The 11,547-nt window shown below is 48.3% G+C and overlaps 1 protein-coding gene across 1 annotated transcript; it reads left to right on the forward strand.

Moving 5' to 3' along the window:
- Positions 1-234: 234 nt before the first annotated feature.
- On the forward strand, positions 235-11,196 carry LOC134074826 (tubby protein homolog; the record flags this gene model as incomplete). The annotated part of the gene is given in 4 exon segments (XM_062530508.1): positions 235-397; positions 5,130-5,258; positions 8,087-8,251; positions 11,075-11,196. Coding segments are annotated over 4 exon segments (579 nt in total), but the record flags the coding sequence as incomplete, so codon positions are not given.
- Between the last annotated feature and the right edge of the window lie 351 nt (positions 11,197-11,547).

The raw sequence follows: 11,547 nt of genomic DNA on the forward strand, positions 1-11,547 counted from the left end.
GTAACCTCAGCTTGACACGTACAGAAACAAGAGCTTTACATTGATTTATGTCTCTTTCTCTTTCTCTCTCTCTCTTCCCTCCCTCCTCCCTCCATCTCTCTCTGTCTGTTTCTCTCTCTCCCTCCATCTCCATCTCTCTGTTTCTCTCTGTCTTTCTCTCTGTCTGTTTCTCTCTCTCTCTATCTATTTGTGTGTGTGTGTGTGTGTGTGTGTGTGTGTGTGTGTGTTTGGCAGCGTGCTCTGCTGGAGCAGAAGCAGAAGAAGAAGCGACAGGAGCCTCTGATGGTCCAGTCCAACGTGGATGGCCGCTCGCGCGCTCGCCGGACCAAGCAGTCCGAGGAGCAGGCCCCGCTGGTGGAGTGCTACCTTAGCAGCAACAGCAGCACCATCTACCATGGTAACGCCGCCTCGTCGCCTAGGCAACAGCCACACCCCTTCACATGTCAGCGCTGCTGTTTCACCTGCGAAAGGACAGCACTCTTTATCATGTCAACACTCTTTAATGTATTAACACTGCTTTTTCACCTGTGAACTGAGAACACTCTTTGATATATTAGCACTGCTTTTCACCTGTACAATGAGAACACTCTGAGATGCTAACTCTGCTTTTTCACCTGTACAATGAAAGCACTCTTTGACATATTAGCACTGCTTTTCACCTGTAAAATGACAATAATCTTTAACATGTTAGCCTTTCCTTTTCAAGACTACAGTACTCTAGATAACATGGCCTTCTTATTGTAAACGGACTGCACTGTTGCCTATGGCCCAGAAACACTGGCTTGTTGCCTTTAAAAAGACTAGTACCACACACACACACACACACACACACACACACACACACTACAAGTACTGTACACCTAAACAGTGTACCTCATTAATAGCTCCACCTTTCTCAACCCAACAACAAAGTACTTTGAGAAGCAGCTCTTGCTCTGCTAGTGATCAACAGATGATGGATGGGGGCGAGTGCTGTTGCTAATGAGCGTTGCCGTGCTCTCTCAGTCCGATGGGTGTCCCCTAATGATCCACCTGCTCTCTGTGATGCACCAGGGCTCCAGAGCTCCAGAGCTACGTCTGTGGCTAGCTCTCACGCCTCACACACTCTCCTGACTTTACGCTAAGGTTTTGGGATGTCGCTCAAAGCCTTAACACCCCCCCCCCCTTCTCCCTTCTGCTCCCCTCACAAAGAGAGATGGACAAATGTAAACCGTGGGATAAAGGACTGCCGAGCCGACACAACAAACCAGGCCTCCCAAGCCCTCAGCTGATATGCCATCAGAAGCGCAGAGCAATTACAGGGCTGGGCTCAGGGGCTGGTAGGGGCAGTTCAAGGGCAAGTGCCTATCTGAGTGTTGACTCAAGGCAATCAATCGCAATCCCCCCCTCTCTCTGGCCCACCTCGCTCAAAGGGAGGGACGGGAGCTTCTGAAAGCCGAATTGAAATGTCATTGATTGCAAAGGGACACAGCAGATGGACTTTACAGCTAACAGCTTCTCTAACCCCCCCTACACCTGCACTGCTGCCTCCTGCATGCTGGGGTGGAGTGGGTTTTTTCCCCCTACATAACCTCGAGCTGTCTTATTGATATTCAGCAGAGCTGCGTCTCTAATTAACACACAGAAAAGATGGCCGGACCGGATGTTGTTTTTGTTACTAACGCCTCAGCTCTAATTGAACGGCTCTATCGCAGCTTGAGTCGAGGAGACTCACGTCGAGCCTCTGGTCAGTGTATGCTGCGTGACCTTGGTCCCGGTGGACCACGGCATGCTGATGAGGACCGTGCGGACTCAGCCTCTACCCATCTATCTCTCTGCCTGTTGCCAGGCTCTTGTGTTGCTAAGCCCTCCATAAATAGAACAGGGCTCTTGAGCCCCACTGGCTGCATACAGCCAGACCCAGCGGAGACTGTGCTGCTTATTTCACCCAAAACAAAAGGCGTTTGACTTTGGTCTCCTGGTCAGCCGGGTTTGTGGAGGAAAAGGCCCTTGTTCCTCCTAAGCGTAAAGCCTTTTATCTTGATCATGGAGGATGCACCACAAAGACAGGCGACGTAGAAGAGCTGCCTTGAAAGTCTCCATAGATGTCCTTAAAGAGAAACTATGCAGGATTGGCGATGTCATCTCCGGTTTCGGTTTCTCTTTTCGTTTTCGCTCGTTTTTTCTCTGCAGAGCTTCCCCTGCAGCTTGAGCATGTATATTTATACATATATATATATATATATATATATATATATATATATATATATATATACTGTATATAAATTGTAAGCGTGGTTCTTCTTGTTCTTTAGGCATCTCAGACTTCCAGATGTAAACAAGGAGCGATCGCCTCCTGCACAAACTGCAAGGTTGCAATAGCGGATAGGGACATTTGGGGCGGGAGGAAATATTACTGTTTTCGATGAAACTGGTCAGTCAAGCAAAACAACAATTTCTAAGCGATTTAATGACTATGAAAAAGTTGCATATAGGGTCTATTTAACAAAAGACGTTTAATGGCACATGTCAGCAAATAGCAGCTCCTTTTTAAGTATAATATAATGTCTTGTGCACAGATGCCGAGCAGTTCTCCTCCATTAACTCAGCGCTGCTTCCTGCTTTTTGTATGAAGCTATAGACCTCTGAAGTTCGCCTACAAAAAGGATCCAAAGCTGCCATCTTTGCCCATATAAGGAGATCCGGGAGTTAATTGAAGCTAACTGCCTATGGCAAGTTGCATTGTAAGTTAGCTCAGGGGTAGCAAAGATGAAAAGTGTGCCATCTTCACCTATCGAAGATCACAGTATCCACTAGACAGCAGTGGACAAAACTGTGTAGTGAAAAACGTCTGCATTTCCAATTTCTTCGTCCCCATGAGAGTTGAACAGGTGCGAAAATTCAAAATCCCCATGTTATTTTCCCATAGAAAAAATCTCAAGATACCGGATCTCCTTATATGGGCAAAGATGGTGGCTTTTTTGTAGGCGAACTTCAGAGGTCTATTTGTGTCTGGCACAAGCCTGGCTGATTATAGGCTGTGGGTGCGGGTGTCAGCTCAGTCTAGTCTGAGTGTACCGTCCGTGCTTTCACCACAGATCTAGCCTGCCTCTTATTCTGTTCAAGAGCAGAGGTACTGCTGCAGCTAAATACAAGCTAGAGCAATTAGGTGTATTGCGTTAGTTGCTGAGCTTCTGCCTCTTACCTATTCGCCTGTTTTACATGTCAACTCCAAATTCATTTCAAGAGAATGCTAATTTGTGTGCGGCTTGTCCATGTGCTTTGTTATGTTAAAGATCCACACATTTCTAATCAAGGGAGGAGTTATTAGGTTGTTTACTATGGGATCAAAGCATATGGTTGTCAAGGAAACTTTAATGGAAAGCTATAATAATATACCACACAAAGGTGAATTTATGCAAATAAACTAGTTTGCATCAACTTCAATTAAATTGTACCTTATGTGAAGTAGAAGAAAATCCACCCCCCTCTAGTGAATACATTTTTTTTTGTTTGCATTTAAAGCTTTTATACAAATGTCATGCATTTTGAGGCAGGATCTCTTACAGTAATGGTCAACATGTGCAAGAATTCGGATGGAAACCTATGAACAGGGTGGTCACTTTCACAGTCCTTCCAAAGCAGTGAAACTCTCACATCAGTCCAGTAGCATGAAGCAAGAGATGGTTCTGAATAAACTTCACCACTGTGTATACTGCGCAGAATGTGATGTGTAAATAAATAGTTTATACATATTATTAAGTCAGGTTAAAACTCTGGTGAAATAAGCCAAGCTGAACATGACTCTTAAAAGGTGAAGGATGGACAGCATGGTTCTGTAAACCTTGAGAAATCCATTTCAAATGGACTGCATCCTCATTTCTGTATTGAGACGCCTTCAGAGCAAGAAAAAGAAACGCTGTTTACTCAACGGAAGAGCCAATTTACTAAACCCAAATGTCAGCTCCAGTGAATAGGCACTGTTGCCTTTTTTCTTCTCCCGGCTCTTCAGTTGTACTTTGCGAGAGATACGATACTGTAGCTGCTCTGGCAGTATCTTCTGGAGGTGTGTAGAGGCTCCTCTGTCTCCTGCTGCAGTGAGAGAGCTGCCAGTCTGAGGCCCCGTCCAACCCTGACAGGTCTAATTATCTATGCCAAATCTGATGTCATAAGCAGGCCAGCGCTGGCGTGTCCGCTGATTGGGTGTTAATGAGGAGTGGCACACTTGTTAATCCACCTGCACGCGCATAATGAGCCTCATCACGGGCAAGACGGAGATGGAATACTTACTAGCCACCGTGTCTGACTAAACAAAATCACAAAATTGAAGTCCATTACAAAACAGACTCGATAATTATCTTTCCTGATCACGTTATTTATTCAACTTTGTTTATGCGTCTACAATATGGGGCCATCATCTTTGTGTGATGTTGGTTAAAACAGCCAGTTACAGCCAGTATGGTCCCCTGTCCTTAGGAACGCATATTCTATCAGAGAGATATGGGTGGTTTCACACGCAGCTCTTATCAGATGTGAGTTCTGAAGCCTCGTGGTGAGCCCGGGCTTCGTCGCGTTGGGCACCGCAGTCCCAGAGCTCTGATGAAGGGAGGAAGTAGAACAAGGCTGAGAGGCAAAGAGGCAGGGAGAGAGAGAAAAAAAAAACGTGTTTCCTATCAAAGCTTTGAATCTCAAGGTCTTATGCGACGCGCAGGAATAAAAAGGCATCAAGAGCGGGCTTTCAAGAGAGACCCTCTCGCATGCATAAGGCCTTTTGTATTACTGGCCTAATGATGACCTGTGTGGCAGAGGAGAGAGACGGAGAGAGAGAGAGAAAGAGAGAGAAAGAGAGAGATGTGTGTTCTTCTTTCATACCCGTGCTCACAGGGCTGTCGTCAATCTGAGGCTTATGACTGCTGTTGAATCTGCTTCTACTCACAGCCATCTTTCCTGATTCCTATTAACGACCTCTGCCTCTCCCTCTTTCTTCTCCCTCTCCTCCTCTCCCCCCCCCCTTTCTTCTCTCCTTCTTCTTGTTTGTCTTCTCTGTTCCTCTGTTCCTATGCTCCACGCCCTGCTGCCCCTCTGCGGTGTGCGTGTGTGGTGTGCGGTGTGTGTGGTGCGGTGTGCGGTGTGTGTGTATGGGCGTCCAGTGCAAGAGGCCGAGCAGGAGGAGGTGAAGCCGTTGCCCGAGCCGCCGCGCTCCGCTAAAAAGGCCAAGGCCAGCGGCTCCACCCCGCAGACCGGCAGCGGCAAGAAGGAGCGAAAGGGGAAGCATAAAGGTCAGCCACAAGGGGGCGCTGCTGCCACCACCCGTCACCACCATCGCCCGCCCGCCCGCCCGCCTGCCTGCCTGCCCACCTGCCTGCCCGCCTGCCTACCCGCCTGCCTGTTGGCCTGGTTGCCTCTCGGATGCCCCCTCCCCCTCTCTCAGCATGCTGTGCCCCGTCTGTCTGCCTGTCTGTCTATCTGTCTGTCAGCGTCGTCTCTCTCGAGGTCAGCCGAGTAGTTTGGCACCGTGGAGTGTCGACATTGACCTGGTTCTTCAGCCTCAGTGCAGCTCAGAGAGCGTGGGGGGTAGAGGGGGGGGGGTGTCGAAGAGGCCACATCAGACTCGGCATGTCTGCGCGATGTGACGCATGGTGAGAGTGCACGTGTTTGTGAGTGTGTGAGTGTGAATGTGTGTGTGTGTGTGTGTGTGTGTGTGTGTGACTGTGTGTGACTGTGTGTGACTGTGTGTTTGTGTGTCACAGCTTGAAGCCGTGCATGCTGGAACGTGCATGTTCACTTGTGTTTTCCACACAGGCAGGCTTCAGAGATAGCGTCTCCGTGTTTGGGGTGTGATTCTAGGCTGTAGCAGCAGCAGCAGCAGCAGCAGCAGTGTCAGGCTGTGTGTCTCCTAATTGGGGAGCTCCAGCTCAGAGTGAGAGATAGGCTCTGTGGGAGAATAGAGCTCTCTCTCATCACCACACATCACACGCCCCATTGTTTCTGAGGGCTACGTCTCAAGATCTCGCATCGCTCCTTTGTATACATCCCTCTTCATCTACACCATGAGCTGCTCATCTTTCATCACCCCCCTCCTCTTCCTCCGCCGAGAGACACTCGCTTGCCACCTCCCAGATGTGCGCAGGGTTTTGCTCGTCGTCTGTGGGTGGCACGTTAAGATGGTGAGGCTGGGCCATCTCATTGTCAGTGCCAGGGTCCATGCCAACCCTGCCTTCTGGAAAGGGACAAACAAATCAATGAGAAACGTTGTAATGTTCTGTTGTCTGTTCTCGTGAGGCTGCCACACTGAGCAAGACGATGAGGGAAATGGCTCTGAACGCAGGAGCTCTGTCAAGGTGTCGTTAGCCGCGCGAGAGAAAAATAATGTGTTTTACTCTCTGGAGTTCATCGTCTGTTTCTGTTTGATCTTCACGCAGAGACAGTTCTCCCCTGGTAGGGCCATCGCTGTTTGCTGAGATCTCATTAGGAAACACACTGGGAAAGTAATGATTTTCTTCCAAAAAAATAATAATAGGATATTTGCTTTTTCTGCCCAGTGAGTTCATATTGAGCAGTTTGACAAAAGACAGCTGGCCCATACGATGTGCTGTTTTGTCTCCAGTACTCATCCTAGCCGTAGCGCCAGATCCTGACTAATGTCCTTATTTTGTCACCCCTGATCCATCTAACACAGACAGACATCCATCCATCACTTCTCACTCCTTCTCTCCCTCCTTCTCTCTCTCTCTCTCTCTCTCTCTCTATCTCATCTGTGCTGTCCTCCTGAGGGTCATCTGTCCATCCCTGGTCAGAGCATTCCCAGCCTCCATGACACACAGTGTTTGTTACTGACCCCCTAAGCCCGGGTTAACCTCCGATGTTAATATCACCAGCTCTGTGTTACTGTAATCCAGCAGGGCTCGTCGTTACGATTACTGTCCATGGACAGATGAGATGAGCTCAACAGGAGGCTGGAAACATCAATGTCCTGGCTATTTTCTGGACCATTAAAAACGCCGCTCTCAACGCTGTGCGTTTGACTCAGCATCATCATCAAGAGATCATTACTCATAGTCTCATATTCATCTCATGCATCGGCGATGTGAGCCTGACAGACAGAGAGAAAATGGAGGTTGTGAGAAAGGGACAGAGGGAGGGAGAGAGGGAGAGAGGGAAGGAGGGGAGCTGGTAGACGAGGAGCAGATATCAGGCGGGAGTCACTTGAAGCCATAATGGTCAGTGGGCTGAGGAGGATGGATGGGATGTTGTGGTGCCAGAACACAGCGCTGTGTTGTCTTTATTGAACCCAAAGGGGTGCAGCTATTTGCTCTACCCCGTGACTGGACCCATCTGGTGGGGGAGAAGACAACAGGCTATGTGCAAACAAATTCATGGGTTTCATCAGGTCCCCTTCCACAGCTGTGTTAATCAAGCACCATGCAGTCTGCATTCAGAATCTAGGTGCTTGATTTGATACACCTGTGGAAAGGGACTGGATGAAACCCATGAATACAAGCAAATAAACAAAAACATAATAGTGAAATTCGTGCCTTTTACAGCCATTTAAGTTGAGGCTCTTTCCAAGCACCAAAAATCAGAAGAAAATGTCTTCCATTCTGGCTCCAAATGTAGTTTTAATTGTACATCTTTCGGACGTTAGGCTCTCTTTCCAACCACCAGTCACTATAGCCTTGGTTACCCTGTGGTTACCCTGTGGTTACCAAGGAGCCTGTTGTTGAGCAGCGGCTCTTGAGCCTCTTGTCCGGTGCTTGTGTGGTGTGCGGAGCCAGGCATGATTTGAGTATGTACTGTAGTCGCGTTGGTGGACGAGTGTGCATGTCATTTCAATACTGAAGCACAAAAGGACATTCAGAGACCACTTGTGTGTCTGAGGACATAGGTGAGAATTTGCACATCTATGGCGAGAGACATGTCCTTGAGCATTCATGCATGATGATGTGCATGTGTGTGTGTGTGTGTGTGTGTGTGTTTGTGTGCATGCATGTGTGAGTGTGTGTGTGTGTGTGTGTGTATGGGCTGTGTCCAGCCCCTAGTTGACCTTGCTGTGGTGCTTCTGGTCTGTCTGACCGGCGGGCGGCTTTGGACCTTGTGGCTCCTGCAGGCATCGACGGTCCGGCAGCCTTCCAGGACGAGGCGCAGGACCTGGGCGGTCAGATCCAGATCCTGACGGTGGGCCACCTGTCCTCGGACGAGGCAGAGAGCGACAGCGTGTGCAGCACGCAGACCCACAGCAAGCAGGACCTGCGGGTCACCATGCTGAAGAAAGGTACCTGCGGCCGGCTGCATGCTGGACGGGGTCTGCTCTGGACCTGCATGGGCTCTGTTGGGGCCCTGCTCATCTCTGCAGGCCTGGGGCCGAGGGGTGGTGTGGTGTACTGTACTGCGGTGTGGTGTGGTGTGGTGTGGTGTGCTATGGTGTTTAGTGGTGTGCAGCACTGCATTTTGGTGTGGTGTGGTGTGGTGTAGTTAGGTTTGCTGTGGTGTGGTGTAGCTTGGTGTGCAGTACTGTGTTTTGGTGTGGTGTGGTGTGGTGTGGTGTGCAGTACTGTACTGTGTTGTGGTGTGGTGTGTTTTGGTGTGGTGTGCAGTGGTGTGGTGTGGTGTGCAGAGCTCTACTATGCCGTGCAGTGCTGTGGTGTGTTACGTTATGCTACTGTGGTGTGCCGTGGTGTGTTTGGGTGTGCCGTGGTATGTTATAGTGTTCTGTGTTATAGTGTATTGTGTTGTGCCTATACTGTAGTGTGTTGTGCCAAAGATCCTTTTTCAACCATCTCTGATTGTGCTTTAGTGTGGTGTGTTGTGCTATAATGTTTTGTGTTATATTGTGTTGTGCTATAGTGTGTTGTGTTGTGTTGTGTTGTGTTGTGTTGTGTTGTGTTGTGTTGTGTTGTGTTGTGTTGTGTTGTGTTGTGTTGTGTTGTGTTGTGTTATATTGTGTTGTGCTATAGTGTGTTGTGTTGTGTTGTGTTGTGTTGTGTTGTGTTGTGTTGTGTTGTGTTGTGTTGTGTTGTGTTGTGTTGTGTTGTGTTGTGGTGTGGTGTGTTGTGTTGTGTTGTGCTTTAGTGTGGTGTGTTGTGGTGTGTTGTGTAGTGCTTTAGTGTGTTGTGTTGTGCTTTCGTGTGTTGTGTTGTGTTGTGTTGTGTTGTGTTGTGTTGTGTTGTGTTGTGTTGTGTTGTGTTGTGTTTTGTTTTGTTGTGTTGTGTTGTGGTGTATTGTGGTGTGGTGTGGTGTGGTGTAGTGTGTGGTGTGGTGTGGTGTGGTGTGGTGTGGTGTGGTGTGGTGTGGTGTGATGTGCTGTGCTGTGTTGTGTTGTGTTGTGTTGTGTGTTTGTGTGCTGTGCTGTGCTGTGCTGTGCTGTATTGTGTTGTGTTATTGTGTGGTGTGCTGTGGTGTGTTGTGTTATTGTGTGCTGTGGTGTGCTATAGTGTGTTGCGTTATTGTGTGTTGTGTTGTGTTATTGTGTGCTGTGGTGTGTTTTAGTGTGTTGTGTTGTGTTATTGTGTGCTGTGGTGTGTTATAGTGTGTTGTCTTGTGTTATTGTGTGCTGTGGTGTGCTATAGCGTGTTGCGTTATTGTGTGTTGTGTTGTGTTATTGTGTGCTGTGGTGTGTTTTAGTGTGTTGTGTTGTGTTATTGTGTGCTGTGGTGTGTTATAGTGTGTTGTCTTGTGTTATTGTGTGCTGTGGTGTGCTATAGCGTGTTGCGTTATTGTGTGTTGTGTTGTGTTATTGTGTGCTGTGGTGTGTTATTGTGTGTTGTGTTGTGTTATTGTGTGCTGTGGTGTGTTATAGTGTGTTGTTTTATACTGTAGTGTTGTGTTGTGGTGTGGTGTGACTTGCTGGGCTCTCAGCTCTGATGATGGGGAGCATTATGACTCACTCGAGCGAAGTGAGGCTCTGATTGTGTGTGGGACCTGTGGGTCTCTTGATTAGAGAATTGGCCGTGTGCGCGCGCGTGTGTGTTTGTGTACGCATGTGTGTGTCTGTGTATATACACATGTGTGTGTGTGTGTCTGTGTGTATACACTGTGTGTGTGCGCGTGTGTGTGTGTGTTTTTCCTTTGAGTGCTCCCACGCGGCCCACACAGACAAAGGAGGGCTAATGATAATGGCACTGCATTATCACCGCCAATAAACCTCCATTCTCTGAATGTCAGTCTGAAAAAGATGGCAGCTAATTAACTTCCACTCCAGTCAAATCATGCTTACCAAATAAGGTCGTCATCTGAAATATATTAAGTGACATGCTTAAATAACACCATAACCTAATTAACACCACTCTAGAGCATTGGTCCTCTTTTTTTTCTATCTTTCTGCCTCTTTTCTTCTACAGTATCTACCTCTTCTCTCTACCTATTTTGTTCTCCCTCATTCTCTCTCTTGCTCTCTCTCTCTCACACACACTCTCTCTCTCACACACGCACACACACACACACACACACACACACACACACACACACACACACACACACACACACACACACACACACACCGCCCCCTCTCTGTAATTCAAAAGTGTTTCCCAAGGATATATAGTTGCCAGTTTCCTGATTGCTATGCTGGCGCGGGTCCCTTGTTTATTCTGGCAGGATGCTTGTGCGGAGGAAGCATCCTAGTGTCCCCATCGGCCAGAGCAGGCCTTGGTCCATGTGACTGCTCCTCTCCCCACACACACACACACACACACACACACACACACACACACACACACACACACACACACACACACACACACACACACACACACACACACACACACACACACACACACACCACACACGCGCACGCACACACACACACACACACACACACACACACACACACCCCGCCCCAGCATAGCATTAGCACGTAACATTCTGCTCAGGTGTAAAGGCACAGTCTCACAGGGGCATCAGTATGCTCCATCTAAAAAGAGCTCACCACAGGGGACTTTAAAGTGATGGTGTCTTTGATGTTAGTGTTGTTGTTTGTTGTTGTTGTTGTTTGTTGTTCTCCACTCTTGCATGCCTCTTGGTTCCCCTGTCCTCAGGACAACAACAGTAGACGCCAAGTGTTTTTTGTTAACTGTGTGCTGGTATGTTTTTTCGGAAGGGATTTCGAGCAGCATGAACTTTGACGAAGAGGAGGATGATGATGACGAAGTCAGCTCGAGTTCGTCGCAGCTCAACAGCAACACGAGGCCAGGCTCGGCCACCAGCAGGAAGTCCTGCAAGGTGGGGATGGACCTTACTCAGCCTGTTTACGTGTGTGTGTGTGTGTGTGTGTGTGTGTGTGTGTGTGTGTGTGTGTGTGTGCTTGTGCGAGTGGTGTAAGGTGGTGATGGACCTTTCTCAGCCTGTTTACATGAGTGTGTGTGTGTGTGTGTCTATGTGCCTGTGTGTGTGTGTGTGTGTGTGTGTGTGTGTGTGTGTGTGTGTGTGTGTGTGTGTGTGTGTGTGTGTGTGTGTGTGTGTGTGTGTGTGTGTGGGGACCTTAGTCAGCCTGTTTATGTGCTATTTATGCAGCCTAGCGATTTCTGTCTACAGAACACATCGCTGTGTCTCCTTCTCTTTGCTACACACACA

This window comes from Sardina pilchardus, unplaced genomic scaffold (assembly GCF_963854185.1).
Source record: "Sardina pilchardus unplaced genomic scaffold, fSarPil1.1 HAP1_SCAFFOLD_277, whole genome shotgun sequence".
Lineage (NCBI taxonomy): Eukaryota > Metazoa > Chordata > Actinopteri > Clupeiformes > Clupeidae > Sardina > Sardina pilchardus.